The 27,428-nt window shown below is 41.3% G+C and overlaps 4 protein-coding genes and 1 non-coding gene across 10 annotated transcripts; 2 read left to right on the top strand and 3 right to left on the bottom strand.

The window, feature by feature from the left end:
* Positions 1 to 240: 240 nt before the first annotated feature.
* On the bottom strand, positions 241 to 11,216 carry LOC105694540 (constitutive coactivator of PPAR-gamma-like protein 1 homolog). Of its 4 annotated transcripts, none has more exons than XM_012415312.2 (16): positions 11,129 to 11,216; positions 9,653 to 10,042; positions 9,379 to 9,551; positions 9,187 to 9,300; positions 8,906 to 9,052; positions 8,456 to 8,822; positions 8,125 to 8,376; positions 7,667 to 8,047; positions 7,449 to 7,587; positions 6,693 to 6,818; positions 6,318 to 6,435; positions 5,937 to 6,237; positions 5,131 to 5,393; positions 4,008 to 4,136; positions 3,831 to 3,922; positions 241 to 3,576 (listed from the first exon to the last, which is right to left on the bottom strand). In XM_012415312.2, exons 2-16 carry the CDS (start codon positions 9,858 to 9,860, stop codon positions 3,435 to 3,437), a joined length of 2,952 nt encoding a protein of 983 aa, XP_012270735.1. In that variant the 5' UTR covers positions 9,861 to 10,042; positions 11,129 to 11,216; the 3' UTR covers positions 241 to 3,434. The 4 variants fall into 4 exon arrangements, with proteins under 4 accessions (XP_012270735.1, XP_023290727.1, XP_012270734.1 ...); XM_023434959.1 differs by having other exon boundaries at positions 3,831 to 3,925; XM_012415311.2 differs by having other exon boundaries at positions 3,831 to 3,937.
* Positions 11,217 to 11,692: 476 nt separating this feature from the next.
* Positions 11,693 to 15,166, bottom strand: LOC105694601 (endoplasmin). Its single transcript, XM_012415445.1, has 4 exons — positions 14,993 to 15,166; positions 14,807 to 14,893; positions 14,095 to 14,701; positions 11,693 to 13,968 (listed from the first exon to the last, which is right to left on the bottom strand). The coding sequence occupies exons 1-4, from the start codon at positions 15,036 to 15,038 to the stop codon at positions 12,315 to 12,317; spliced, it is 2,394 nt and encodes a 797-aa protein (XP_012270868.1). The 5' UTR covers positions 15,039 to 15,166; the 3' UTR covers positions 11,693 to 12,314.
* A 1,112-nt stretch (positions 15,167 to 16,278) lies between these two features.
* On the top strand, positions 16,279 to 20,921 carry LOC105694602 (calcyphosin-like protein). Of its 2 annotated transcripts, none has more exons than XM_012415446.2 (5): positions 16,279 to 16,297; positions 18,893 to 19,046; positions 19,133 to 19,310; positions 20,035 to 20,241; positions 20,333 to 20,921. In XM_012415446.2, the coding sequence occupies exons 1-5, from the start codon at positions 16,294 to 16,296 to the stop codon at positions 20,432 to 20,434; spliced, it is 645 nt and encodes a 214-aa protein (XP_012270869.1). In that variant the 5' UTR covers positions 16,279 to 16,293; the 3' UTR covers positions 20,435 to 20,921. The 2 variants fall into 2 exon arrangements, with proteins under 2 accessions (XP_012270869.1, XP_012270870.1); XM_012415447.2 differs by lacking the exon at positions 16,279 to 16,297 and adding an exon at positions 16,372 to 16,523.
* Positions 20,922 to 21,803: 882 nt separating this feature from the next.
* Positions 21,804 to 21,875, bottom strand: Trnad-guc. The gene has a single exon. It is a non-coding gene; the product is annotated as a tRNA-Asp (tRNA).
* Positions 21,876 to 22,740: 865 nt separating this feature from the next.
* Positions 22,741 to 27,199, top strand: LOC105694561 (27 kDa hemolymph protein). 2 transcript variants are annotated; one of them, XM_012415360.1, is made up of 5 exons: positions 22,741 to 22,861; positions 22,998 to 23,088; positions 25,236 to 25,712; positions 25,802 to 25,970; positions 26,083 to 27,199. In XM_012415360.1, exons 2-5 carry the CDS (start codon positions 23,034 to 23,036, stop codon positions 26,321 to 26,323), a joined length of 942 nt encoding a protein of 313 aa, XP_012270783.1. In that variant the 5' UTR covers positions 22,741 to 22,861; positions 22,998 to 23,033; the 3' UTR covers positions 26,324 to 27,199. The 2 variants fall into 2 exon arrangements, with proteins under 2 accessions (XP_012270783.1, XP_012270782.1); XM_012415359.1 differs by having other exon boundaries at positions 22,747 to 23,088.
* The last annotated feature ends 229 nt before the right edge of the window (positions 27,200 to 27,428 follow it).

Below are 27,428 nucleotides of genomic sequence, written 5' to 3' on the forward strand. Positions count from 1 at the left end.
ATTGTCTTAATGCACTTTTACGCGATAACAAATCTACAAAAATATAACATCTCACTTATCACCTCTCAATTATATTATCTCGATAAACGGCTTATTCTCTCTCTCTCTCTCTCTCTCTTTCTCACCCTCTTTCGCACTCTGGTTCTCTCTCGCTCTTTCTCTCAATTGTTTCCGCGCTTCGTCGTGTATCCGCGCCTCCACCGAGTCGTTTCCTCGTTTAGAGCTATCATTTACAGTTAATCGTGTTATCATTATATATATTTCACTTTCTCCCCTCCGTCTCTCTCTCTCTCTTTTTTTTTCTGTCGTGCCGTTCCGCTTTGCCGGTTCTTTTGAAGGGGTTCAGAGTTTGACCGCTTCGCCACACGACTTCATCGACTCCTCGGTTTCTCTTTCGTTCTTCGAAATTAATATCCCTTAAATTGCGAATTTCCAAGAGTTCAAATCGCATCGCCAATTCCTTCCACTTCGTCGAACGAATTTCTAAGACCGAGGAAAATTCAAAAAGTTCGATAAACTCGCCTGGCAAAGAGATCATCTCTCGAACCCCATTAATTACCCTTTACTCGCGCCTAAGTCCGGGATGCGATTGCGAAACCTTCGCCTCTCGATTTCCCCGTTTTCATTTTCTTTTCCCTTCTTTTACGCAACCTCGACCAAATTTGCTTTGCTGGACAATTTAATGGGAAGGTCTAATAAAGGAAAAGAAAAGGAAGAGAAGAGAATCACAGGTGAACAGATTTCGCAACTGCACGATCCCCTGATCTTTTTCGTATGTCTACACTTCTAAGCAGGATACTTGTCGGTGCTACCGTTCTCCGGCTCGCAACGCGAAAAAGAAAAAAAAAATTAAGAAAAAAAAAACAAGAACACGCTACCAAATTTCCCTATACATATACACCGTCAATCGCGCCGGCACTTCAATGTGACCGATATCATATGTACAATTCATCGAAGGACACGGTACACCATCGAAAAGACAACGAGCCACCTCGTAGCGTAAACTCATCGCCTCGAAGTACCCATCCTTGCTCATGATCTTGCACCTCTTTTCCCATATCAACCACCATCAAGCCAGAACCTCTCGACCAAACTTGAATTCGTCCACGATTTGCAAAAGAAAAGAAAAGAAAAAAAAAAATGCCCAAAGAATCCATATGCACCCACTTGATTAGCCGAAAAATCAAACCACACGTACACTTCATTTTAAATATTAATAATAACGATAAACTAAGCTCAATATTTAATAGGCGCTTCCGACCACCATTGATTTGATCACTTAAACAAATACCAGTAATTCTCTGATCAGGGATTATGAACAACCGATAAATACCTTCTCCCGGTAAATTTTGTTACAGAACCGTTTCAGTCCAGACGTTCAGGCTTGATTAAAAAAAAGGAAGAAAAGAATAGAAATTAATAAAAAGCTCGAATCGTCCTTTCGACCGTACCGAGTCCGGTGTTAAGGTGCAATCGACACAAACGCCTTATACTAGTTCCTTTATACAAAAAAAAAAGAAGACCGCCTTCGATAAACCTCTGCAATCATTCTCCACGCGCAACAGCAAATAAATACATGTCTGTGTGTGTGTGTGTGTATGTGCGAGTACATATCTGTGGAGTGCGTGTCATGTAGTGACATTCGTGTAAACAGTGTAGGTGTCGTGTGCGTGTACGTGTACGTGTATATATAAACGCATCTCGCCAGCACTAGCGCACGTAAAATGCACTCGTACACGGCCGTATATATCGCAATACGTCGCGCTATATATGTACAGCATTCGTGTAGTCGCATCGATCCTATTATAAATAATATATTCACAGAGCCTTCCACTTCTCGCGAGCGCGCCCTGGCGGAGTTTCCTCGAAACTCCGCGACGGCGCGCCCCCGCTTCCCGTCGACAGGATGTACGCGAACATACTAACGTGTATAAAAACCCGTACACCCGGTGTACGGAATCGACTTACGGTTATTACGCTACTCGGGAACCCTACTCTCTAAATCATATATAAATATATATTTTACCTATATGAAAAGCATCAGTCTCCATACGCTAAGGGGCATCCCGACGCTCCGTTCCGTTGCCGAAGACGCCCGGCTCGAGGAACGGGCCGGCGGGATCGTCGAAGCGAGCGTTTCATATGATACCGGAAAATATATATTTTCGTAGTAAAAAAAATAACGACGCTCCTTAGGAATTAAATACTTATGACGCAGTTGACGACTCGTTCTCTCCTTAGTAAAAGTTAGCGCGCACGCATACACTAATCAGTCGAGTTCATATCCCACGGTGAGACGGGCGAGCGATGGCTAGCCCGGCCAAGTACGAGCACTTCTTTTTCATTATTTTTTTTGTTTTGTTTTCTGCGAACTTTTTTTTTCTTCTTCTTTTGTTTCTTTGTTTTGTTTTCCCCCCAATAACCTCCGGCTTCGTTCTCTATCATATAAGAGTGTGGTAGATATTTGGCAGTGAGGACATCTCGTGAATGTGTCGAGTCGAAAACGGGGCAGCTCCACGTCTTATCGTAGTTTTTGTCGGCTTTTTTTTTTTTTTGTTCTCTCCTTCAAATACAATTCGACGTGGTAGATGCACAGTGTTGTCTTTACCTACAGTACAGAGTTTTTGGCCCCACCAGAGCTTTTTACGAGCCTCGAGGGAGCTGTTGCTGCGGCGATAAACATTTCATTGTCAAGTTTCCTATTCTCGATTTTCTTTTTTTCCTCTTTTTCCCTGCCCCTTGGGTCTTGATAGCTTTTACCTCGGTTCCTCGTCGAGAGTCAACATCGTACGTATCCAACGTACGTACAGTGAACTCCCCCGGTTACTTTACTCATTAATGATTTTATTTCAGGCAATTAACAGGGTTGATTACATTGGAATCGGGGCGTACTGATTAAGAGAAGAGAGGGAATTATGCGTTTTTGGACTCGTCGCGAGGGTAACTTCCGTTCCTGTCGAGGAGGCCGATTTAAACGTGTCGGCGACCTCTCGATTCATGAACGTCGGTCGCCGCTTATCAACCCCCTTCAACGGTGCGGCTTCTCCGACCGACCCGGACGAACGAAAATGCGAAACGAATTAATTAATGCCAATTACACACCGCCGACGATCGGTATCTCGTCGACCCTCGAATATTAACCGTGACAACTCTCGAATAAACCACGAGGCTAACTCTCCTTTCCTGGAAGTCTCGATGAAGCAGCTTTATCGAGCTCTCCCCTCGTCCCCCTGATATCCAACTTGCCGCTTCGCGTTCAACATATGTACAACGGTAACGCCTTGAGGAAGTTCCTGACATCCAAATGTTTACAGTGCAACACACAACTCCTCGAGCAACGTATAACTAGATTGGTTGCAGTCTTGAGTCACGTTCGAGGGGTGTTTTAAGAGTCACTTTTAGAGTTTCGGGTTTTAGTGCTGGTCTACCTCCGTTTAATTCTCCGCCACGACCGGCGTTACCAGCGGAGCGTCGCCCTGACCTTTCTCGATGGGTTTACCATTTTCCACGGCGTCGTCAAACTGGCCTGGCACTGATATCACTTCTTTCGCGACGTCCAAAGTCGAGATGGACTCCCTGAAAGGTTTAAAAATCCCCTCGATAACGACCGATGAATACTAAAAATATTTAAGGCGATGCGAATGCGCCGTCAGAGGCCCATGAAGTATTGTTTCTTTTTTCTTTTCTTTTTTGGATAACTCGAATGGCACTTTTTCATCGCCTTAACCGTACAGAGTGCGGCTAAAATTCCCGTAGTTTTAGAACTACGTTCGTAAGAGAAGCGAGAAATTAATTGATTGATTGATTGATTGGTTAATATTGAAACTTACGTGTATCCATCGGTCACACCTTCGACCGCGACGCCGCGAGCTTTAGTCTCCTTCTTCTCGTTCTCTTTATTCTTCTTATTAGTAGTCGTTTTCTTCTTACCAGTAGCCTAGAACCATTGTACCATCAATTCCTTATACCGAGGGAACCTTGCATCACGGCACGACGTGTGTCTTTACCTTTATTTGTGTTTTCTTCCCACGGCCACCGATTTGATTGCGATTGGTTCCCCGTGTCTGAAAAGTCGGACGTGCAATCGGATTGAACCCACGAGGAAGTCCGTACTTCACGCCGCCAATTGACGTCACCTGTAACAAAGAGATGAATTATTAATCCATACGTTCGAAACGAAAAAAAAAAAAAAAACGAAGAAAAACAGCCGAACAAATCGTGCCACTAAAGATTTCAATAATATGAACATCTGTTAAACGTTAACTAAATTAACAGGACCTAATATTTATGTACAAGGGTGTCATACTTTCAGCGTTTCAATTGTCAGTTTCTACTCGACGTAAATGCAGTAACATTCAACCAAGTCGCTGACGAAAATTTAGAGAATCTACTTATACATCTAAGCCACTTGCAAATACAGTTTGTCGACATGCAGATGCAAAAAGCGAATCTACGCTCACGCTTAAACTGACTAACGTTAAATCAAGTTATTTCGATTTGAGGAACCACGTTCAATGCATTTCGATTTATTACTCTGTACAAGTCACTCAAGTTTAAGTAAACTTTCGCGAAGATCCCGACGAAAAGAAAAAAGAAAAAAAAAATGCATCGATTCCTTATCACCTCTAAAACGAGCTCCTTAAATCGAAACAAGGTCGCAAATAAGAAACACAGCATCGAGTATTTCATATAATGCAGATATCTTTATTTATCCGTGAATAAATGCAGTATATAAAAGAGACATGTAAACAACGTAAATAACAATACAGGATTACAAATGTGCTGCATTAACGTGCACCACGAGTCGAGTAAACTCCACGATGGGGAGAGGAAAAATGAAGAAAAAAAAAAAAAGAACTCGAGAGGATGGACAAAGAAGTCAAATTTGCTTCTCAAGAGATATATATATATATATATATATATATATATATATATGTAAATACATGCATGTATATACTCAGCGGATTTCTAGGAGAAAACGGGAAATTCTGAGTTTATTGAATTCTATCGTGGATAGTCTTTGCTCCTCTGAGTGATCTCTGCGAAACTCGTTTCGGGTGCTTCTTGGCCCATATAGACACAACGATACCGTACCATAGTCAGACTGCGATTGCACATGCGATATCCTACCTGGGGCGGAAGTCGGCCACGGGGATGTCCTTGAAGAGGCTGCGGTAGACGTCCAGGCTGTCCATAATTCGGTCCCCATTGTCCAACGACGACTCCTGCGATTTCCAGCTGGCCCCCTCGCGAGAGCACCGGGCGACGCATAAGTCCACGCTGTGGAATATTTCCAGAGCCTCTTCCTCGCACGAGACCCTCGTTGATGGTGCAGCCAGCTGGGAGAATGTTCTGAGGCACCGATACTCGGATCCCTGCACGCATAGAGCACTCTACAATCACCAGAATTCCCAAAATCAGTCTGAATTACTAATAACGACCTTATTGAAAAAAATAATTTATTAAATATCCATCCAACGGAACCACCTGAAAACATTTCCTGACAAACTTGAAGTCCTAACGTAAACCTATCCGTAAGGATTTTTGGTACGATGGATTAATTCTTACGTAATATAAATTCTGAGGCTTGAAGTCCTAACGTAAACCTATCCGTAAGGATTTTTGGTACGATGGATTAATTCTTACGTAATATAAATTCTGAGGCTTAGCCCTGACACAAATGTGGGTTTGCGGTGTGAATGATGAACATAATTATTATCAGTATATGATAAATATTCAATTCTATATATTGCACGTAATCTGTTACAGATTAGAGATCCACAGAGTCCAGATACCGAGACTCCATGGAGCAATATTGGCTGTCTTACTCTCCTTCCATTATGAAGCGAGCATTTAGGGAAGGCAATGCACGCTAAAGGGTATCTGGAAGGTGTTGGATAGAGCCTGAGGTCAACGTGTCCAAGATTTTACTTTACCTGGTGCTACCGGCAGAGGAGGACGAGCAAACTCCACGTTGATCCCTTCAAGTACGGCCTTACGCATCCTCTCTACTTTAACTACGCGATCGATATGTCCACCGCAGAGTTCCAACAAGTTCTTGGCGACCGTCGCCCGTGCAAGAGTATGGTGGAACAGTTTCCCGTCAAAGTAGAGCCAGGGACAGCACATCAACCAGGGAATCGGTGCGCCGCAGGCGTCGTTCGCCAAAAGGGCCGTCTCGACGCCGGCCATGAACAAGGTTGCGAGTTGTACACCTCGCGACGTCACCAGCGGTAGCTGTAAAAAAAAAAATCCATAGTCAGTTCTAAAATGCACATTTACCGTCATCCCCCCATAACGAGAAAATGGCTAATTACCTGCAGGTCTTGCAGGTATTGCGCATTCATAAGCTCCTGCGCAAACGCCTGGGCAATAAAGGCATCCAGCTCCTGACGTCGCAAGATCTTCACTTTCTCAGAAAACGACATGATATACCTGGTGACGAGGAAGAGGATGATTAGAATCCAAAATGACTTTTGAAATATGTATACTGCTAGTGACTCGATTTGTCCCAAAGGTTTTCAGTAGCGGAATGAGAATGTACATTCGGCTACCACACGTTCATTTGAGGTATCCTTCGTATACCTGTGATTTTTCCCTCGACATTTAATATGGTAATATTAATCTACGTAATAGATTATACACAGGTGTTTTTTTAAATTTTACTGTGAGATAAAAATATTCATGATTACCTTAGCACACACGCCATCACGAGTAAGTGCTGCGGCACATGTGAAGTATTCAGCATGAGTGGCGTATCGGATCTCATACATGTCAGGAATCCTCTTAATCTGCGGCGTTTGTCATCTATGCCGGTGCTGGAAAAAGAATATTATTCGTACTACAAAGAGTGATCGGAATTCGTGATAAGCTGACATCCTTTTTAATAGTAAAACCTAATGCCGATACTATTTTCAGGGCTTGCTGAATTTAGAGCGATTATCGTGATTTCCTGTTAGTTTCCCACTCAGCATATCACAAGAAATACACATATAACAGGGTGACCAGATATTCCATACTTGTTAAAGAATTATCCACATCGGCAGCATCTAACTTACTACAATGAATCGGATAAATCTAAGGATGACTTCTAAAATCTGACGATATCATTTATTCTAATGAATGTCAAGTGGTAAATCTTTTAAACCGAAATATTCCACACGTTATCTTAGAAATACGAAACAGACATCTGATCACCCAAAATCACAACACCAACACACAGAGCATTGGACATACCTATGATGCCCACGAGAGCTGCAATGAGTACGTTTCGTTTATAAAATGAAACTACAAAGGGATCAATGCCTTATGCGGCCCTATAAATTTGGGATATATAAAATGGCTGGTCTCTAACGCCAATCTTAAAAAAAAAAAAAGAAAGAAAGAAAAGAAAAAAGAAAGAAGAAAAAGTGCGAAGAGAATCACACCGTTAGATAACGGTTACTCACCCAAACCAGAGACGTTGAATCGTTGGAACTCCCCAGCCGATCTGTTCTGCCTTGACCAATTCCGGCTTTTGGTAAGGATTCGTTTTCGACCATACCCACTCCTTAATTACGACGTCAGGTATTTCAACTTTCTCATTATCTGTCAAATAAATGAAAAAAATAAAATGGAATCACGACAATTCTATCAACACTCGTTTAACAAATTACTCAAGACTTACCTCCTTTTTCTTTGTTTTTATTAGCCAAATACAGGCGGTGGTGGAGATTGAACAAAATTGCATAAACCATCTGCCTAACTGGTCTATAAATCAAATGAATGGAAGGGAACTCTCGAAGAGTCTCATCTTCGAGGAGCACTGGCAGTTTAATTTCTCCAGCGGTGAGTATCTGATAAATATGAGGTGACATGAGTCCCTTCTGGTGACGTTCCGAAGCAGTTCGCATCACTTCTGGAACGGTGCTTGGGATACTGGTGATCTTTTCTGACTGTCTGCTCGAATCAGCTGTCGCATGAGATGGAGAAGTCGCAGATGAGCTGCTGCTCGAACTCGAAGAGCTTATTAAAAGATTGTGAGTACCATTGATCGCATGACCATTGTCTGTAATAATGTACCCATGGCATGTTCAAATTAATTAAGCATTAGTAAATTATAGACAACAGGATTTGGGAACTCACTTTGCTCCTCCTCCGTTCGAGCACTATCAGCATCCCCATGACCTTGAATGCCTGGAGGTTCTATCACAATTTGTGGTGCAGTTTTTGCATTTGCTGTTGCTTGTTTGTAGGCATTCAAACTTTCACGCTCGCTCTCTATTGTCTCAGAAGCAAAACGGGATGTCTCCAAATTCGCGTCGCCCTCGGATGTAGTTGGGGCATCTGTCGAATTGACTTCAGTTTGCGAGCTTTGCTTCGAATCTATTTTGTGAGCTGGAACAATTATTACTCGTCATAAAGAATAGCACACGTATTATGAATTATTTTTATGTTTTAACTTGTTGAGGCACACCTTTTGTAGGTTTCACTGGTTTGTAATGTAAGAATCCTTCCTTGGTTCCATTTATATAATATTGGACCGACTGTCTCAATTTGCTACATCTTGGGTCTGAAAGTGAGCCGAAAACTTTTGGTGCTACGACATCCAATTCGACCGATGGTAGTTCTTTAACAAAATTTGCTATTGCCTTAATCATCTGTTCGACTGTCATTTTACTTGAGTTGGTATTAATGTTTAGCTTTTTGTAAAAGTCAACCAAGTCCTGCTCAGTCAGTAGATAATTGCCAAGTAACGCTGCGAGTATGCAGAGCCTGTCAGACGAAAGATTTAGAGCCTTCATAATCTCAGAAATAATGTACTCCTTCGTGTCTAATGAGCCCTTGAAAAGGAAACAAACATTTAAGTTGTGATTTATAAAAGCAGGAGCAAGGAAAACAATGTTGCACAGGTTGCCATTGATACCTTATATGTAAGCTTCAGTTGCTCGGATGAAAAGTATCTTGGAGGGTCGAACGCAGCATATTCAGCATCATCGGCAATCAATCCATTAAAATTATTTTCACGGCAGTAGGCAATGACTTCTTGATGATGATCATCCATGCTACATAACTGTTAAAATAACAATTATTAAAATCGATAAATGGCTTCTAAAGCATTTCAATTATTTCAGAATATACTTTCTGTATAATATTAATATGAATTCAGTGAAATATGGTAACGTATAATTAAACATAGTATCTCACCACTGCTACATTTAGATGTCTAAGAGCCATGCGCAAACTAGTGCGCAAACATACAGGTGGAGTCCACCAAATCTTTGGTGGCGGTGTGCCTTTGGTAGTTATGTGTTTTAAAACCTACAATGAAAAATTATATGTAAATAGTAACGTGGAGTTCACCTTCATCTCAAGCAGATTGAACACCACCCAACTTACATTATTCACTTTTGTTCTAATTTTCAACTGATTCTGAATCCAGTCTGCACGACGAGGAGCTTCAAGAGAACCATTGAAAAACACAGCCAACTCCAAATCAGACATTTCCATTGCCTGGGTAAGAACCGCAAGGAACTGCACCATGCGGTTCCATTGGCCGCCACAGGCCCAGTCTATGGAATTTCAGGTAAATGTCATTTTGTCCATTTTTACTCTTAAACTATTAACTGACAATTTCCTATATGACGATATTAAATCACATTTTTAAACTCACCTGAAAAATAACCGCCATACAATCTGTCGAGGCAGCATTCTCCATCCAGAACAAGTCTAAGTTTACCTGAAATGTGCTGTTGACCTTTGACTATGCGATTGCGTTGTCTCTGAGTAATATTGCGAGCAAGCTTCAACAGATCTATTGGTATGGAACCACCTGGCACACAGTTGCTATCCAAAAAGGTTTGCAAATCTTGAATGCCCATTTTTGCTCGAGACTCTTCCTTGCAGAATTTGTGCACAAGGTTATTTTTCCTTTGACAGTTTATTCTAATATTACGATTTTTTTAGATCAGTTTTACTAGCGAATCATACAGTACATTAGCTATTTAAATTTCGCTGTTTTTAAGAGATAAGGGCACCCAGCTCCAATTTCTGATGGCGAAATCTAGAAACAGGAAAAGCAAGTGTTACCTACAAACCGACAAACTATTCAAACCACATTAATCACAATTCTTTCTCACTATGTTCACTCACATCGAAACGGTAATACATTCTCACATTACAAAGTAGATGTCTAGTATCATACAGCACAAAGTAAATACATGAACCTAACCTGCAAAAATCCTTATTTTTAAATTCCCACCTGTTCAATGAGAATCGAAAAACTATATCCTAACTTTCTCGAGGCTTCTGGTATTTAGAATGGTCAACGAAACTATCTACCTTTTCCCTTCTCAAGAAACTAGCAGTACACACAATTAAATCTAGTTTACACTTCCGCCCTAACCCTAACAAAATTGTTCACCGTAAGAAATTTCTAAGAAACGATTACTCCGAAACTTAGAGTTCAGATAAGAAAAGCATAAATCCTCCCACAAATCTCTGACAGTGAACGATAAAGTTAGAGTTAAGTCAGCATCGGGAAACATAACCAGGCTTTCAACTCGTTACCCCCAAGTGTGGAAAGCACAGTTAACCCGAACAAACCTATTCCATTCCAGGGCTGAAATTTTCAGAGCACTGTTCTCTCCCGCCGATTTATTGCGGTTACATTAATTTCCAGCTGACAGTTGAAACAAATAATACCTCGTCGAGCCCTCGAGCCACGAGTCGGTACGTACGAATACCATAATTCGTTTCGCGAGAGCTCTCGCGAAGGTGTGAAATTGTCAAGTTGCGGTGCGAAGTGGCCGGTCGCCATTTATTGTTTACGCGGGTGCAACGAGTCGAGTCGCGCCGACCGTGAGGCTGCACCGGTCGCTCTCGGCCAGAGAAGTCCTTGTCGATTGACTAAGTGAAAAAGGCCGAAGAATAACGGCGAATGACACCTAACGACATGCCAACGAGGGCCATCGCGACCGACCAGCCGGGAAGGCTCGTACGCGCGGCCGGCATGGCGAAGTCGTGCCTCCGCGGCGCGGCTTACGCAAGGAATTTGCACGGCCTGTGACCATGTTCCACTTCGAGCGAGACCGCCAAATTCATCACGCCGAGCCGCGCCAAGCGTTCGAGGACCCGATGGAGTACTCACATTAGGGTGGCGAGAATCATTGTGGCTCCAAAGAAACACAAAACACACGGACTTTGAGTGCGGGTGACGTCGGGTTCGAAAACGGAAATGGGCTCGACCGCAGTCGACGCTGTCGACCGCGCTCGTCACCGGACCGTCGCGGCTCCAACGGAATGCGGCCCTCCCATTGGTCCGCCGCTAGCGGAAGCGACCGACGCGGAACGCCTGCGCAGCGCGCCTAGTTTTGTTTTCAAACGCGAAATGTAACCGACCATTGTTGGCGAAGAAAAAAATGCGCCGTGTGGATATTTTCAGATTTTAAATCGAAACCGTCTCTTTGCCTACCGGGTTGAAGGTAAGTTTGGGAAATGAGATTTATTGTAGAGGTTGTTAAAAATGGAAGGAATTATGTGAAGACTGTTGGGGAACACCGAGTCCCTCTGAGGATATCATGGATTTTGGCTCTGATTTTTAGTATAAATCTTGAACGTAACTTTTGATTTAATCTAACTAAGCAAGGTTCTGGTGTGCTACGCCGGTGCTCTATCTTTGGAGAAAATTAAGGAAATTCAAGGAACATAGCGGTTAAGATTTCCATTTCTTTAATTTTACTGGATGCATCACATATATTGTACAATTGTCTTGATTTGTTGTCCGTGATAAATTCACAGTATACGTATAAGTGCTTGATGTAGGAAGATGATTTGGAATGACCAAACCATAGATTTTCATATTAAATCACTTTTAATCTTGCGTACACATACATTCGCACATTTCGCAACCACGCAAGTGCCATACAAACGATTCAAGTGAACTGTATTTGAAAACTAACGCAAGTGGAAGAACGTAATAAATAAATGCAAAGATCAGCAAACAGGTAGTTTAATCCTGTCGAAAGATGTAAATTGATTTAAGGTTCTTCCACGTGTTACATACATTCGTTGCATCTACGCAATCAAACGTGAGCTGCTTATATCAAACGTAACGCTTTGTTTCCTAATAGTACAAAAATGATTCCACAATTATAAATATAAATCTATTCGTCAAACGCGAATAATGATTCTTACGAGATACTCGTATGATACGTAGAAAATCTAAACTGACTGAGAAGTGACACCGAAAAGTGTCTTGACTCATTTTCTCGATACTCACTATTGCATAGCACATTATGCAGAGGAATCTTTCGTTATGTGCTCAGGCTTTGTCTTTAGAGCTCGTCGTGCTCCTCCTCCTTCTCCTCGTCAGTTTTAGGCTTTTCTTCAGTCTCCGATGTAGAATCCCCATCCAAGAAATCATCGTCTTCCTCCGGAGTTTCTTCCAATGAGATGCCTAAAGTCTTCTTCATGAGTCTTTCGACGCTCTCTGCGAAACTGGCAGTATCTCGAAGCATATATCCAGATCTCAGCGTAGCTGTTCTAAACATCATTACAGCGATATCCTTGGCAGTTTCATCATTAGAATCGTGATCTACTCTAAGCAGCAGTTCTTTGATAAGAGGATGTCTTGGATTAATTTCTAACGTCTTCTTCTGGTTCAGATAATACGTCTTCTCTGGATCGTTGCTTTTCTGGTGAGCATTCGACATCGCCAGCCTTTCCATGTTTCCAGTCCAGCCAAACATACTGGCTACGAGAGCACATGGAGAATCCGTCAACCTCTCGGAGATTTGAACTTTGCTGATATGATCCTTAAGAAGCTCGTCTAACCACTTCGTCAATGGCTCAAAGCTGTGTTTCAATTCTTCCATGCGTTCCTTAGTTTTCTCATTCTCCTCTAGCGAGAATCCCTCCTTGGCGACATTTTGGAACTTCTTGCCTTCAAACTCAGGGAGCGAAGAAATGGCATACTCGTCCACTGCTTCGACTAAATAGAAGACTTCGTATCCCTTCTTCACTAAACGCTCCACAAATGGAGACTTTTTCGCTTCCTCTACCGAAGAACCACCGATGTAATAAATGAATTTCTGGTTTGACTTCATCCGAGAGACGTAATCACTCAATGAAGTAAGACCTTCCTGCTTTGAAGAGTGGAATCGTAAGAGCTTTGAAAGCCTTGCACGATTCTGAGGATCTTCTATCACTCCTAATTTTATGTAAGTACTGTATTCCTTCCAGAAGTGATCGTAATCTTTGTCGGCTATCTTCTTGATCATATCCAACACTTTACGTACAAGTTTCTTCTTGATGATTTTAATTAGCTTGTGTTGCTGGAGGTTTTCACGTGAAACATTCAAAGGTAGATCATCGCTGTCTACGATACCACGAATAAACGCCAGGTAGTTTGGCATCAAATCTTGGAAGCTGTCTGTTATAAATACCCTTCTGACGTAGAGTTTGATGTTGTCAACCTTTGTACCGTAACGATTGATGCTTTCGCTGGGCTGAACTTTTGGAATGAACAACAGAGACTTGAAACTCACTTCACCTTCGGCAACGAAATGAATTTTTGCTAAAGGCTCTTGATGGTCCTTTGTCAATGCTTTGTAGAAATCATTATATTCCTCATCTGATATTTCAGATGGCTTCAGCGTCCAGATTGGTTTTGCATCGTTAAGCAATTCCCAGTCCCATATCGTTTTGTCAACCATCTTCTTCTCCTTCTTCTTCTCGTCTTCTGCATCTTCGACTTTCACGACTTCCTCCTCCTCCTCCTCTTTTACTTCCTCGTCTGTTTTGTCGACCTCTTTCTCTTCCTCTTGGTCTTTCGAAGATTTATCCTCTTCTACTTCTTCCTCTTCGACTTGTACAGTTTTGCTATTCCATAAGTAAATGGGGAAGTTAATGAACTGCGAGTACTTCTTGATTAAGTTCTTGATCGTATCTTGCTCCAAGAAGTCCTCGGCTTTCTTCTTTAAGTATAAGCTGAAATGATTAAGCTCGTTAGGAGAATTGTAAAGAATGAATAGAATATTCACATTAATGTAACTTTGATGGAACATTAATTTAAAAAATTGAAACATTTTTATGAAAAGGAATGGAATATGTTACCTAACGGTCGTTCCTCGTTTCAAGGTATTTCCTCGTGGGTCTTCGACAATGCTGTAGCTACTACTGTCGGACTCCCAGATATATTGTTTGTCATCATTGTGCTTCGTTGTAACGACAACTTTGTGCGCAACCAAGAATGCAGAATAAAATCCAACACCAAATTGACCAATCATGTCGTTCAAATCGTCTGAACTCTTAGCATCTTGCATCTTTGATAAAAAGTCTGCTGTCCCGGATTTAGCTATCGTGCCTAAATTGTTCATCAGATCTTGTTTCGTCATACCAATCCCAGTATCCGTAATACTCAAGATCTTGTTTTCTGCATCAGCTCTTATTCTAATTGATAACTCAGGATTTGAATCCAGCACCGACTTGTCAGTGAGCGACAACAGTCTGATCTTATCGAGAGCATCAGAGGCATTAGAAATTAATTCTCTGAGGAAGATCTCCTTATTCCGATACAGCGAATTAATGATGAGTTTCATCATTCGGTTAACCTCAGTCTGGAACTCAAACTTCTCCGCCCTCTCCCGAAGTTCCTTCACTTGAGCAACGTTCAAGCCATCTATCTTTATCGCCTCCTCTTCTCTCTGAACAACTTCATCATCTAAATAACGGGAATTGATTTTAATCGTCATCGTAATAATGAAACCGATACATAACAAAAATCATATGGGAGAGGAAACGTAACACTTGTCGCAGCCAAATTTACCTGTACGACTCGCTTCTCTACTAGCACCTAGATCCTGCTCCACGGTACCCACTTCATCATCGATAGCATCCTCTGCCCGGACAGTTCCTAAAATAATTCGAGATAAATAAAATACATGCACGTCCATGAAGGTAAATGTTCCTTTTTTATCTAATTCTGAAAGTACAACCTAGTGAAAATACTTACCGGTTAGAAGGAGCACTCCCACAAGAAGAAATATTAAATTTCTCATCGTTGGGCTGTACCTCCAAACCCTTATTGCAAGCTTGTGAGAGAAAAGCTGCTTCTTCGCCTGAGACCGCTGTTCCAACCTCCCCGTTGTTTTTTACAGACTGTCACCGGATTCCGAGAGCAGATGAAATTTACTGGAGAACTGGCAGAAACGGAAACCAATCGCGGTCGACCACGCAGTCCAAGAGAGCCAATGCCACCTTGACGAGTGATAATACCGTCCAAATGTAAAGTCCTCATTGGCCGAAAAGGCCGCTTGCATCCCACTGCTCTCTATCCGCCGTTCTAGAACGTTCCAATTCGTAAGCCAGCTTCTGCTTTATAAAAGAATTAGAAGGTAACGGAATATCTGTCGGTAAAACAACGCACGGAAGGTAAGGCCAGAATCCCAGTAGCGCGTCGAGTGTCACACAGAGCGGCGCGTCGCCGCGTCCCGGCAGTTCTCATCGGTCATCTTTAACGCGTCGACTCGCCGCGCTCAGAGTGACCCCTGACGCGCTCAGTGAAACTTCCGATTATCCTTACGCTCTGCAAAATTTACCACTTTGCAGCAACTTACCGATTGTTCATGTACCGATTATTAACTAACTTATCAATAGTCCGGGAATTTTAAATCCAGTTTCGATTTTATTTGATATTAGGTGTATTTAAAATGGGAATTGGGTTGTCGAGGTCTTTATGGTTTAACTGTTTATTGAATTTGTCGATGGTATAGTGATGACCGCATGCACGATATGTAACGTAATGACATAATTGCAGGAGATCGAAAGGGACCATTTATTGGAAGAAACAATGGCAGGATACGAGGTCGGTTTCCTCGACAATTTGATGGGTCATTTAATCGCAGGGTGATAAATCGTAATACAGTGCCCTTGGAGGGTAGAAGCCAAAAATGTCCACACATTCTCAATATCGTATCGTCATTTGTTCTTGCGGTATTTAATAGTCCTGCAAAAAAAATCGGACGATCCATACAATTTCGAGGAAAAATAATCAAATGTGAAATGCTTATCTCTGATAATATCTAAGAGCTTCCGAAATGTTCACGATGGACGGGAATTGATCTTCCACTCTCTTTGTTCTAGATGGCGTCGATTATTGTTAAATTATTTATAGGACAGTGAGGGCAATTATTGCACCACTTACGCATTGTTGTAACGCGCATGTTGTGACATGTCGGTTGTTATGGAGACGACACGCGGTGACGCTTTATGGAGCACCGAGAGTACACACCTTCCTTCTCACCTGTGTGACATATGAGTACGTGCATCTACACGTGCATAAGCTAGCTATAGAATGTGGCGATCCGTGTCCAAGAACTCGCGTATTGTCACTTGGCTTCCGGTCTTCTTCGAGGGCAATCCTTTTTTTCCCAGCGAGTTCATTCGGCACTCGGCTTCGCGACTCGCGAGTTCGATTTTTGATCGATCGGCTCTCGTCACTTTGGAATTTTTGAAGAAGCCGCCTTAAACGTGGGAACTGCACGGTGAGCGAACTAAATTGCGATTCGATCGCCCTTTCAAACATCCATGAAAAATATTAAACGTGGCTTTTTAAGTACTCCAAAAAAATTACGCTTAAGGTGATGTGAGTAGGGTCGAAGGTCTCATTTAGGAAATTTTTCTCCGGGTGTACCGAACGTTTCAAAGTTTACAATGTGGAGGCTATAAGGAAGGTCCCGACAGCCATAAAATTTCAATTTTTTTTTTAATTTGTTTATAGACATTTTTAAAATGTTCCATAAAATGTGACATTTTATGGGTGGCGGGACTTTCCTTGCGGCCTCCATATTCACGTTGTGAAATTTGAAACGATTAGGTATATCCAGCTCGGAGAAATTTTTTTATATATGATTGATACCTTGGATTATACACATCCCCTTAACTTGACCATTTTAAATGTCTCCGGTGTCAGGAAACTCAGTAGAGTTTTTCGCCAAATCACTAATCATATGTTACCTATGTGTACGCGAACGACACCGAGGGTCTTAACAGATATTTCGGCATCGACTTTTGTTATCAAGAAAGAATGTGTACTTTAAAAAATGGAGCAAACGCCGATTGCCTTTAGCGTTTAGATCTGAAAGATCCTTTGAACTTATATTTAGAGTCTAGTCTGTAATTCTGAATCAAATCGATCGATGCTAATCTCTGGTTGGCTCTGTTTTTTTATTTATGCATCGCTTTTCTCGTGCGATCGTCGTCCCTCGAGGTGGGTATAAATCGAAATGCTTCGTATTGACTTTTCACAACTCGCACTCATATTTAGAATTGTCTGCAATTGTTGGCTAAAAAAAATACACCGAAGAGTTTGCACTAGAGTTGCTTACTTTCGTTCTTATGCAATGCATTTACTATTCGTAATTGGTTTCGATCCCCCATGCAATGTTCTCGACGTAACTGTGCGTTGGGAAATGAAAGTAGCTCGTTACATTACAACGTTACGTGCTTGCGATGAATTAATCATTGTAATCACTGAGACAAAAGGATTCATCGAACCAAAGAAAAAATTTGTTAATTCAGAGAGTCTTGTGTTAGCAAGAATTAACAAAATGATTTCCTTCGAATTATTCAAAGAAATATTTCTCAGGTTCAATGAAATGTTATTCTCGGTGTACTTAATCTTATCTCTCATGACGTCAATGTTCAGCAGAATTGTCGAATTATTTACAAGTGTTAACGCGATATTACGGGCATAATTATAATAAGAACTCTATTATTCTGCGACCCAGTAAGGTTTATGGTGATACCGACTCATCACCTACCTACGAGCAGTGTAATGCGTGTAATTGAGGGCGTGTCCGGTAATCGTGACGATGAATAACTAGCAACCCGCTCTCATTTTCGCGCACCTCACTTCGGCCACATAAATCGAAGAATTCTTCCTTGAATAATTTACAGGAAAGAGAAATTTCTTTCGGATCAATTAATCCCGAGGCACTGATTCGTTTTATCGCACCCTTATTGTCTCTTCCGCAATGCAGCAAGTTAATCTTCCATTATTCTAGAAGTGGGTTTCCAGTCCTTAATTTCTTGTCCCACGACTCCGAACTTTCACCGCCAACTTGCGACACCGAATGACAACGAACTGTAAAGTCAATTAAAAAGATTAGATGCTTTACGTAAATATTGTACGTACCGATGGATTGTTAAACATCAGGGCGAGCTGTAGACGGAAAATAATTAAATATCATATAAGCGATTACGCTTACGCAGTGAAAATGTGCACACAGGATTCGTTTGCCCCCGAAGGAAATATCGGTCACTGGCATAGGGGAAGTAAATTAAACACGTCGAGGGGACTCAATGTCGAATAATGAATGGACTCGTTTTGGGGTCGACGACATTAGTTATGGAAGGATAACTTCGCACGATGTTAAAACTCTCTCCATGGCTCTTTATGGAAAATTCATCAATTTGCACGGTTTCAAATTGAGATCATCCGGAGAAGAAAAATATTTTAAATGAAATTTCACTTTCTTAGGGTCTACACGTTCACGGGATAAAATCTGAAATGATTCGGTACCTCAATTAAGAAAAAAAGTTTCATATAAACGAGACCTCTTTGACGTCTCTCACATTAAGAAAAATCCCCTTGACGTTTAGAAATAATGATTAAAGTCCTACGTGCATTTTCCCAACTCAAGGTGTTCCTTATCTTGATTTTTATTTGTCGGACTGTGCACTCCTTAGATAAGATGTTGTCCGTGATTCATCCGTCTCGCTCACCTTAGTCCTTCTCCCTCTTCTCAGACGGCGTTCTCTCTCACTTACGCAATTCGGTCTGTATAAGTCTGAGAGAGTGTCGCACCTGAGTCATCGCGAGGTCACGTGACTAATAATGAGGACTTTCCAGGGATGTTGAACAGACCGCAGAGTGCCACTACCAGACAGGAGGCTGAGATGATCAATAAGGCCCAACGGGCCCTCCACGCAACAACGGACTCCATAGAAAAACTTCGTCTTCTCTGCCTGGCCCGAGGTGCCCATGGCATCTTAGGGCTCGGCAGGTAAGTCTCAACTTCATTTAAATCCTCGACAAGGTATGACCTTCCTCATATATACACCTAAGATTACATAAAGTTCCATTTTGCAGAGTATTTCGTCGCGTGGACGCTGACGGAAACAAGCAGTTGAATCTGGAAGAATTTACTGATTGCCTGCGAGAAACGGGATTGGACATTTCCGATGACGAGATTAATGAGATATTTAAGAAGTTGGACACCGACGAGAGTGGCGGGATCAGTATCGATGAATTCATCGCCATTATTCGGGTAAGATGGGGCAAGTAATTCGGATTTTTGGAAGGTAAGAGTGTCCTTCCATTTTTCTAGGCTTGGGGAGCAAGCAAAATTAAATCATTCTCGGTGATGGGTACTTGATCTTGAGGGGTTGTATAGGGATTTATTGTAAAGAATTGTATTCTTTATATTAAAAAAATTAGAATAGGGTGTGTTATTCTAGAATGTAGTTTCAATGTTGAATTCTAACAGTAATGGAGTCCTCTCCTTCGGAAACCTGTAGTTGCGGTTCTCGGTTTTTTTTTTATTAATACATTCGTGACTATCGTACGAGAAATCCATTCTCCAGGGTCGCGTTACTACTACGAATGTAAAATATCATCGCTTTCGGCGAAGTGAGCGATTATCACGATCTCGTTTCAAAGGAAGCTCCGAAACGCTACCGCTGCAACAAGAGATAGCTCTTGTCGTTTTAATTGTTTAGCCAGTGATATTACTCCCATTACATTCCTTTCTCTTGATATCTCCTCCTTGAATTAAAAGGTATGTACATTCGTGCCTTCCATAATTCGTGGTAAACAAAAATTGAAGCGTTAAGTATACTCTAATTATCCTTCCCTGAAAATAAAATCTTAATAATTTCTACAGATTTATGTATTCATTTAATCGCTAGAAAAAAATGCAACTAGGGATTAGGCAAGAAATTATATTCAGGTTTATTTAACGATAATCTTGATATTATTTTTTCCTCGTGAAGCCACCAATGTCGGAGAGCCGAAAAAAGGTTGTGGAGCAGGCTTTTCAAAAACTGGACAAGACCGGTGATGGACAAATCACCGTCGACGATCTACGTGGAGTTTACAACGTGAAATGTCATCCTCGATACATCAGCGGCGAAGAGAGCGAGGAGAGCATTTTAAATAAGTTCCTCGGGAACTTCGAGCAGGGTACCAAGGACGGGATCGTAAGTCTTGACAAAATCGTTACTCCCTTCCGGGTATATATATTTTTTTTTTCTTTCCAATTTTAGCGTGTAATTTTCAAATTACTTCTAGGTGACGGCCGAGGAGTTCATGAATTACTACAGCGCTATAAGTGCCAGCATCGATCACGACGCATACTTCGACCTTATGATGCGCAACGCGTACAAATTGTAAATCGATCGAGTTTCCTGCATCCTTCAACATCACGAAAAAAAAAAAAAGAGTTCCTTTCAGCTTGGCAACGGTGAATTATTTCTTTCCTCGCGACATTAATGCAAGAATTCTTATTAGTGCATTCCCGTAAGTGCCTTATTGCTGGCTTACCGAGTCATTTGTTTAGCAGCAATCCTCTCACGAATTTTCTAGTGCTACATTATTTAACGACTAAGCGCATATTTCGCTCTCCACTATATTTAGTTTAACAGTTTTTAATGTTATACCGATTTTGTCGTCCGAACGAGTGTTCGCGACAGTCGCATGGTTGATCAGGGTCCAATAAGTCAATATTACGGAATGTAATAATACATTTGTACTATTTGTTATGTTAACAGGCATATCGAATGTACCGTATTACTAAATGCTTCTATCTCTTAGGTTGCTGTTCGGATTAATAGCTACGATAAATAAAAATATATATTAAATGTATAATATATTACAGGAACGCTGGTATCTGTTTTATTCGACGAAGTTTATCGCAACTTTGATAGGCGACAAAACGGAAGAACACTGCCTTGGCTGAGTTTAAAAAATATCGCATTCAGATAACAAGTTTCAGACATGGTAACAAAAGACGACCCTTGAACCATAGACGAAACATTTTAAATATAAACAATAAACGTGACTAAGGACCTACAACGACGTTCTTGATGAAGGGTCCCCCTAACACTCGATGACGTTTATAAATTATTAAACACATCGTATCGACCCTTATTGGAGTTTCAGGAAGACGAGAATTGGACTTCGAATGGAACGAATAATTTCACGACTCCGAAAGTCAATTAATCCATAAGGCGTTCCTCCACAAGTTACATATATTATTGAGGAAAAAGTTGTTAGGGTGTACTTCGAGTGACTTTTAACGAGACTTTTTAATTACACGTATAGTACTCGTCAATGGAATAGGTGCGAAACTTTCGAAATATTCTCTACTCGTTAAAATAATGAATATTGTTTATAAAAATGAAGGTGCATTCCTTTTCCCTCTGGACCACGTCACCCCATACAGCTCTTGAGAAGATGTAAACAACGCGAGGGCGAGGATGACCCAGCCCTTAAGAGGCGATGGAGGATCGAAGGGACAAGGAATCGGGGCATTCGGAAAACGGAGCTCTTGGAGACTCGTCGCATCCAACGCTGATCCCTTCGCTAAGTATCCATATATTTTGTTATAATAAAGTTTTAATTTTGCCGGTATCAATACTCAAGGGACTCTTCATTAAGGGTTTCCCTACAAAAATTTGAAATTTATAGTATTACCTAACTTATAGAGCATTGGATAAAAAATTGTAAGTGTAAAAAATATATTGCAGGAGAAAAAAAAATTCTCCCCGGCGGGGAATCGAACCCCGGTCTCCCGCGTGACAGGCGGGGATACTGACCACTATACTACCGAGGAGGGAGATAACTATTTCTCGAATTGTTACGTATTTAAACGTCAACACACCTAATTTCTTATCTAAACAGTGATAATGTACTCCCCTTAATATTATCTTTAAGATTGCCACGATACTTCTAAGTCTATTTACATAATAGATTTACTGCAGGGCCATAACCTCTCTAAGTATATCTTTCTCTCCTTTACACCGGCTAGTTTACACGCGAAGCGCTAATCTGCCTTATCCCTTCAAAGGTTTGAATTACCGACCATCATGCCAGGATTTTACGACCAGCACTTGCTGCGTGTAGTGCGTAATAGCATGATACCTGTGTTTACAGAAAATATATAACCGGTATCACCCTCCGCTTACAAACGACCCGATTATATTCTATTTAAATATCTTTAAGAACCCGAGTTTGCGTATGATCTCTCTTCCTAGGTTGAAAAAACATATCCCTCTTAAAATTCCAAAATTTCAGTATTCTCAATCTTAATTAAAATCGACCGTAAAAGTCCTGATCTTCAAATCGAAAAACGTCTGCTTGAATATTCGGCGCCACTGTAGAGTTCTCCGATCTGTTGCTCTCATTTTCCTGGGTTGCTACATCTCTCTCTCTCACTCCCACACGCGCATATGTCCATCTGTTATTTTTCTTAACCTCTATGTTTATGTATATCTCTGTGTGCATGTTTTATACTGAGGAGTATATTTAGGAAATATCAGGAAATATCGATGATAATGTTAACCGGCCATCCGATAACTTAGAAACGGCTCGATTAAACAATGGCTCTTCTTCGGCAGCGAGGGAGAGAGATAGAGAGACCGATGCCGAATGGGAACCGAGGTTATATAAGGCGGCGTGCCGCGGGTACTACGCAGTCGGTTGTCGTCGATCGGACGGTACGGACGTGGTCGGTAGTCGCGATCAAGCTCAGCGGCGTGGCGCGCTGACGGAGGCGAATAGGGTTAGAAAACTGGTGTGGCTGCTTTCGCGTCGCACGAGGTTTGAATGAAGGTTTATCAAAGGGAGTTGCAGTCATGACTTGCTCATAATTCTCTGTGCCCCCTTCGAGTCGGAGTGTATACCCCACCAGGAAAGACCATTGTTGCGAATCGGCTGACTCGCCGCGTTGTTTTAGGTTAAAATCCACAGTACGCGCTCAAACTGCTTCGTCATGAAGTGCAAAAAAATGGGAGCTTTCTGGCAACTCATCACTCTGCTGCTGATCAGTAAGTTGTATAACATTGATCCGTTAATCGCGCTCAAATTATTCCGTAGAGTAGCTTCTGTACCGAACAATTGTGTAAACATGACCAACACGCGCTAAATAAAGTTTCTCTTAACTTCTGCTTCTATCATTGTTCCGCGGGTTTTATTAGGAGTTAATGTTATCTCAAGTGTAGGAACGGAAAAAGGCTGGAATCTGTTTGATTCGAGCATCGAGTGATAAGCACTCGACCAGCGTCTGGTGCAGTTGAGTCAGATATGAACTTTGCACTGCGTTAGTGAAGCCACAACGAATTTACATCAATAAACCGCGATAAACACCTTGGCCCGTGATTTTACGTGCGAGAATAGAAAGATCGTAAAATCTAACAGAAAAGTACTGTACAAGGCCTACAAGAAATTAATGATGATCATAGATCATTAATGGAGCTCGAAGCTCGTCACTGCACGAAGTTAAATCGCTCTCAAAGCTTGTTGCTATAAAAACTGCCAGGAAATTTGTCATTATCAGGACCAGACAAACCGTTGTTTACCGGAAAAAAAATTACTCGGTTCGATAAAAGTAACTTACGACTTTATAACGAGCCAAGCGCACGCCGCGTGACAAGATGCAAGGCTATCTTGTTCTTTGCTGATGACAAGACGCAAAGAGATAATTTTTGTTTTTTATTGAATATCCGCCAGTTTTCATCAATAAAAACGTGATTCTCTTTGGTAAATCGCACCTGTACGCGTACAATGTATATTTCTGCTGGACTTTTTACTCCGGCTAAAAAAAAAAGAAGAATAGAACTTGTCTGAAAGTCACCTTTGGACCCCTTTGAAATCGGGACCAACGGAAATCGCCATTTTGCGCAGTGGAAGTTGTAACTGGGATACCGGGTCCCTTTATCCCGCATGCATCTTGCACTCACCTTTTCATTGATACATCTGTCCTCTTTTCTTCCCTCCAGTCCCCTCTGTTCCCGGCGTCCCCCCGACGGGTACTTTCAAACGAAGGATTAACTATTCTCCCAGGTCGCTCGAAAGGATTAAATCGTCATCTGCCATTTCGAAAACAAAATAATCAGTATTATTTGTTCGCTCCCTCGTTAGACAGTGTACTCTCGCCTGCTTGAAATCCATTCGTGTAAATTTTAATTCTAAACATTGAAAGTTGGTATAATTAGGCAGTATTTATATATTTTATTAACTGTTATACACTGGCGATTGTAACTGTCTTTTATATTGGGGCACATGAATGCCTTCCTTCATACGTTGGTTCCATTATATCCGTAGAGAATGGCTCTTAGATAGATATCGTCGGGGTACCTGCTAAGTTCTTAAATTCTTTCCGCATTGCGCAACAAAGGCGATCTCGATAAGTATAGTCAACTCGATAACCGAGTCAGCGGCAGCGTGGCTTCTCCCCGTGACTCACTTCTCTGCCTGATTTTGGCGGACTTTCCCACCTCCATTGTCGAGGGCTCTGATTGGCTGTATTTTTTAAAACCCGACCCGCTGATTGGCTGTTCTCTTGAAACGCGGCGCGCTGATTGGCTGTATTTTTTAAACCCGACCCGCTGATTGGCTGTTCTCTTGAAACGCGGCGCGCTGATTGGCTGCTTTTTGAAATCCGACCCGCTGATTGATCAACTGTTCGCTGAGCAAGTGGCTACTCTTTTCATGCCGGCTCACCTTACATTAAACGCATATATGTGTACATATGAACAATGTCTATACAAATACATGAATATAAATATTTGACGTGTCAAGCAGTGAAATGCAAGATATTCTGTTTTCTTCCACTGATGCAGTTGCGACTACATAATTGCGCAATTATTCTCGTGGTCTAATCTTCCGAGTGTCGACTGTATCTCAGTAAAAACATCGGTTGCTGTATCGTGCTTGTTTTTTTTTTTATCGCGGCAAGAACGGTATTATAAAAATCATTAACCTTTGTAGTTTGAACCGGTCGTATCACGTGCGCTTAGTCGTTTTGTCTTTGAGATAACATTTCCTGATACCGTCATTACCCAAAACTACATCGTGTATGTGTGCAATACTCGTTTTAATAGGTGTTAAAAGGCTTGTTATTTCGCTGATGTTTTGTGCATTGTTTTCAGTAATTTTAACCTATTTTAGATTAAAATCATATGTGTATTTACAGGTGTGATTTATTCCTGCGAGGGCTCTCAGGACAGCCAGCCGAGTAATGACGAATTGCTGGAGAAAATCCCTGGACTGGAAAACATTCCTGGACTTAACAGTGTCAATGCTTCTGCGTTGCCGACAGCTGAGGATGCTAAAAACCTGCTGAAAAAGAAGTGCGATAAATACGGGGGACCAAAAGCCTTCGAAAATGCCCTGGCTGGCCAAGAACAGCTACAACATTGCGTCGCAGGCCTCGTTAATGTCACCGTACTACAAAATGAAATGGAAAAAGCCAAACCAGAAGGAGAGTTAGACACAGTGTTTAAGAATTATTGTCGGAAGTCTCCGCTTTTCAAGAACTGCTTAAACAATTTTGCCAATTCGTTGGAACCCTGTTTCACTGAAAAAGAACGCGACAGCAGGAAGATCATTCAAAATGTCACGGACTCGCTCTTGAACTTTATTTGCTTCAAGGAGGGAGATCGTATCGCTCGTAAGCACTTTACTCTGTTTTCTAATAATACATCGTAAGGGATTTAAAAATGTCATTGATGAAATTGTATAATTTGGGAATTATTCTAGTCTTTATCTCTGCCGGTGGACCGGAATGTATCCAGCAGAAACAAGCAGGTATACAAGACTGTATCAATGGCACTTTTGGAAGTTCCATTCCATCCTCCACTCTGAAGAATGGAGTACCGGCTGGAATTGAAAGTCTGCCTACGTTCACATTTGACAGCAAAGACTGCACGTAAGTATACTAATTAAAATTTGAAGACTTTAAACTGTGCCTCATGACTTAAGATCAATTAGAAGTATTCTGTAAGTTGTGATCAATGATGAATTTCTTCTTTGTTTGACAGTGATATCGTCTCGTTGCAAACTTGCGTGGTTAAAGAATTAGAAACGTGTACAGATCCGACGACAGCGAATATCGTTGACTCATTGTTCAACTTCATTAAAAAAGTGACACCATGCGATAACCTGCTTAGTGCGAAAGCAGCAGCAGCTACCGGTGATGATATAGCTGAAAGCTCGGCATCTACCATCAGTACTACTATTACAGTGACACTTCTCACCTTAGTGTCTCTTAAATATCTTTAAAACGATGGAATAAGCGATGTCTCTAATTTAAGAGTTTATATTTTTTAAATGAAAAATCACAGGACAAACTGACAACACAATCGAATCCTCCTGACGATCATCGGTCAGATGATAATATGCAGATTCAGAGAGATCGCTAGATATTTGTTTAAACAATCAACTCAGAGTGAAAGTACCGCCTTTAAAAAAGGATGTTCATTATGATCCTGACAATATAAATATTCATTGTGAGATTGTATTCAAATAAATTGAATGCTTTTATACCAAATAGGTATGATGGAGGGTGGTTATCAAGGAAGTTTAATAGTCATAATCTATAAAAGTCTAATATTGTCCTACTGGAAATGTCAAATTTGTACGTTACGGTAATCGCTACCTGATACTTGATAGATTATAGTGATATGTACAATACATATATCAGTTTGTTTCGTCGGTTTACAAATTACAATCTTGAAAACTATTAACAATTATCTGCTATACGTTTAGAAGGAATCCAACTAGTTTTGTTACATTATGAATCAGGTGCTTGAGCAAGTCTGAAAAAAACATACTAAACAAAAGTATTACCAAAACCCAATACTAAATCTAAATATAAGTAGACCGAAGCACAGCTTCATGTTTAATCTCCCGATTTCTACAGGTTCTTTTCGTTATGCGTTAAACATGAAAAGGTGATTATTAGGACTGATCATGAGGCCTTCTCATTATAAAGATCAACCAGATAGAGGATAAATCATAATATATTTATAATTACGAACTACTGCATAAGAATTATCCAGAAGTGTCGATCGTCGCCTTCTGACAGTCATGAAAAAGTTTGTATTTATTGTTCTGTATTTGTGTATCAAATAATATACATTTTTGTAATTACTGCGATTGGACCTGTATTTCCAGTTATAAAATAGGAACTTTAATTTATCACATTGGTTAGCATATCTATGGATGAATTTTGTAGTTTCGCAGGTTTGAATTTTGCCGCACAGAATGGATCGCTTTCAACCGTCGAGAAGCGGTTTCGCGCGTGCGCATTGAGTCGGCTTCCATCCCCTCCATTCGCAATCGGTAGCCGCGCGAGGGGAAGCGCGGGCTCTGATTGGCTGACGGC

This window comes from Orussus abietinus, unplaced genomic scaffold (assembly GCF_000612105.2).
Source record: "Orussus abietinus isolate OABI.00-Male unplaced genomic scaffold, Oabi_2.0 scaffold90, whole genome shotgun sequence".
NCBI classification, from domain to species: Eukaryota; Metazoa; Arthropoda; class Insecta; order Hymenoptera; family Orussidae; genus Orussus; species Orussus abietinus.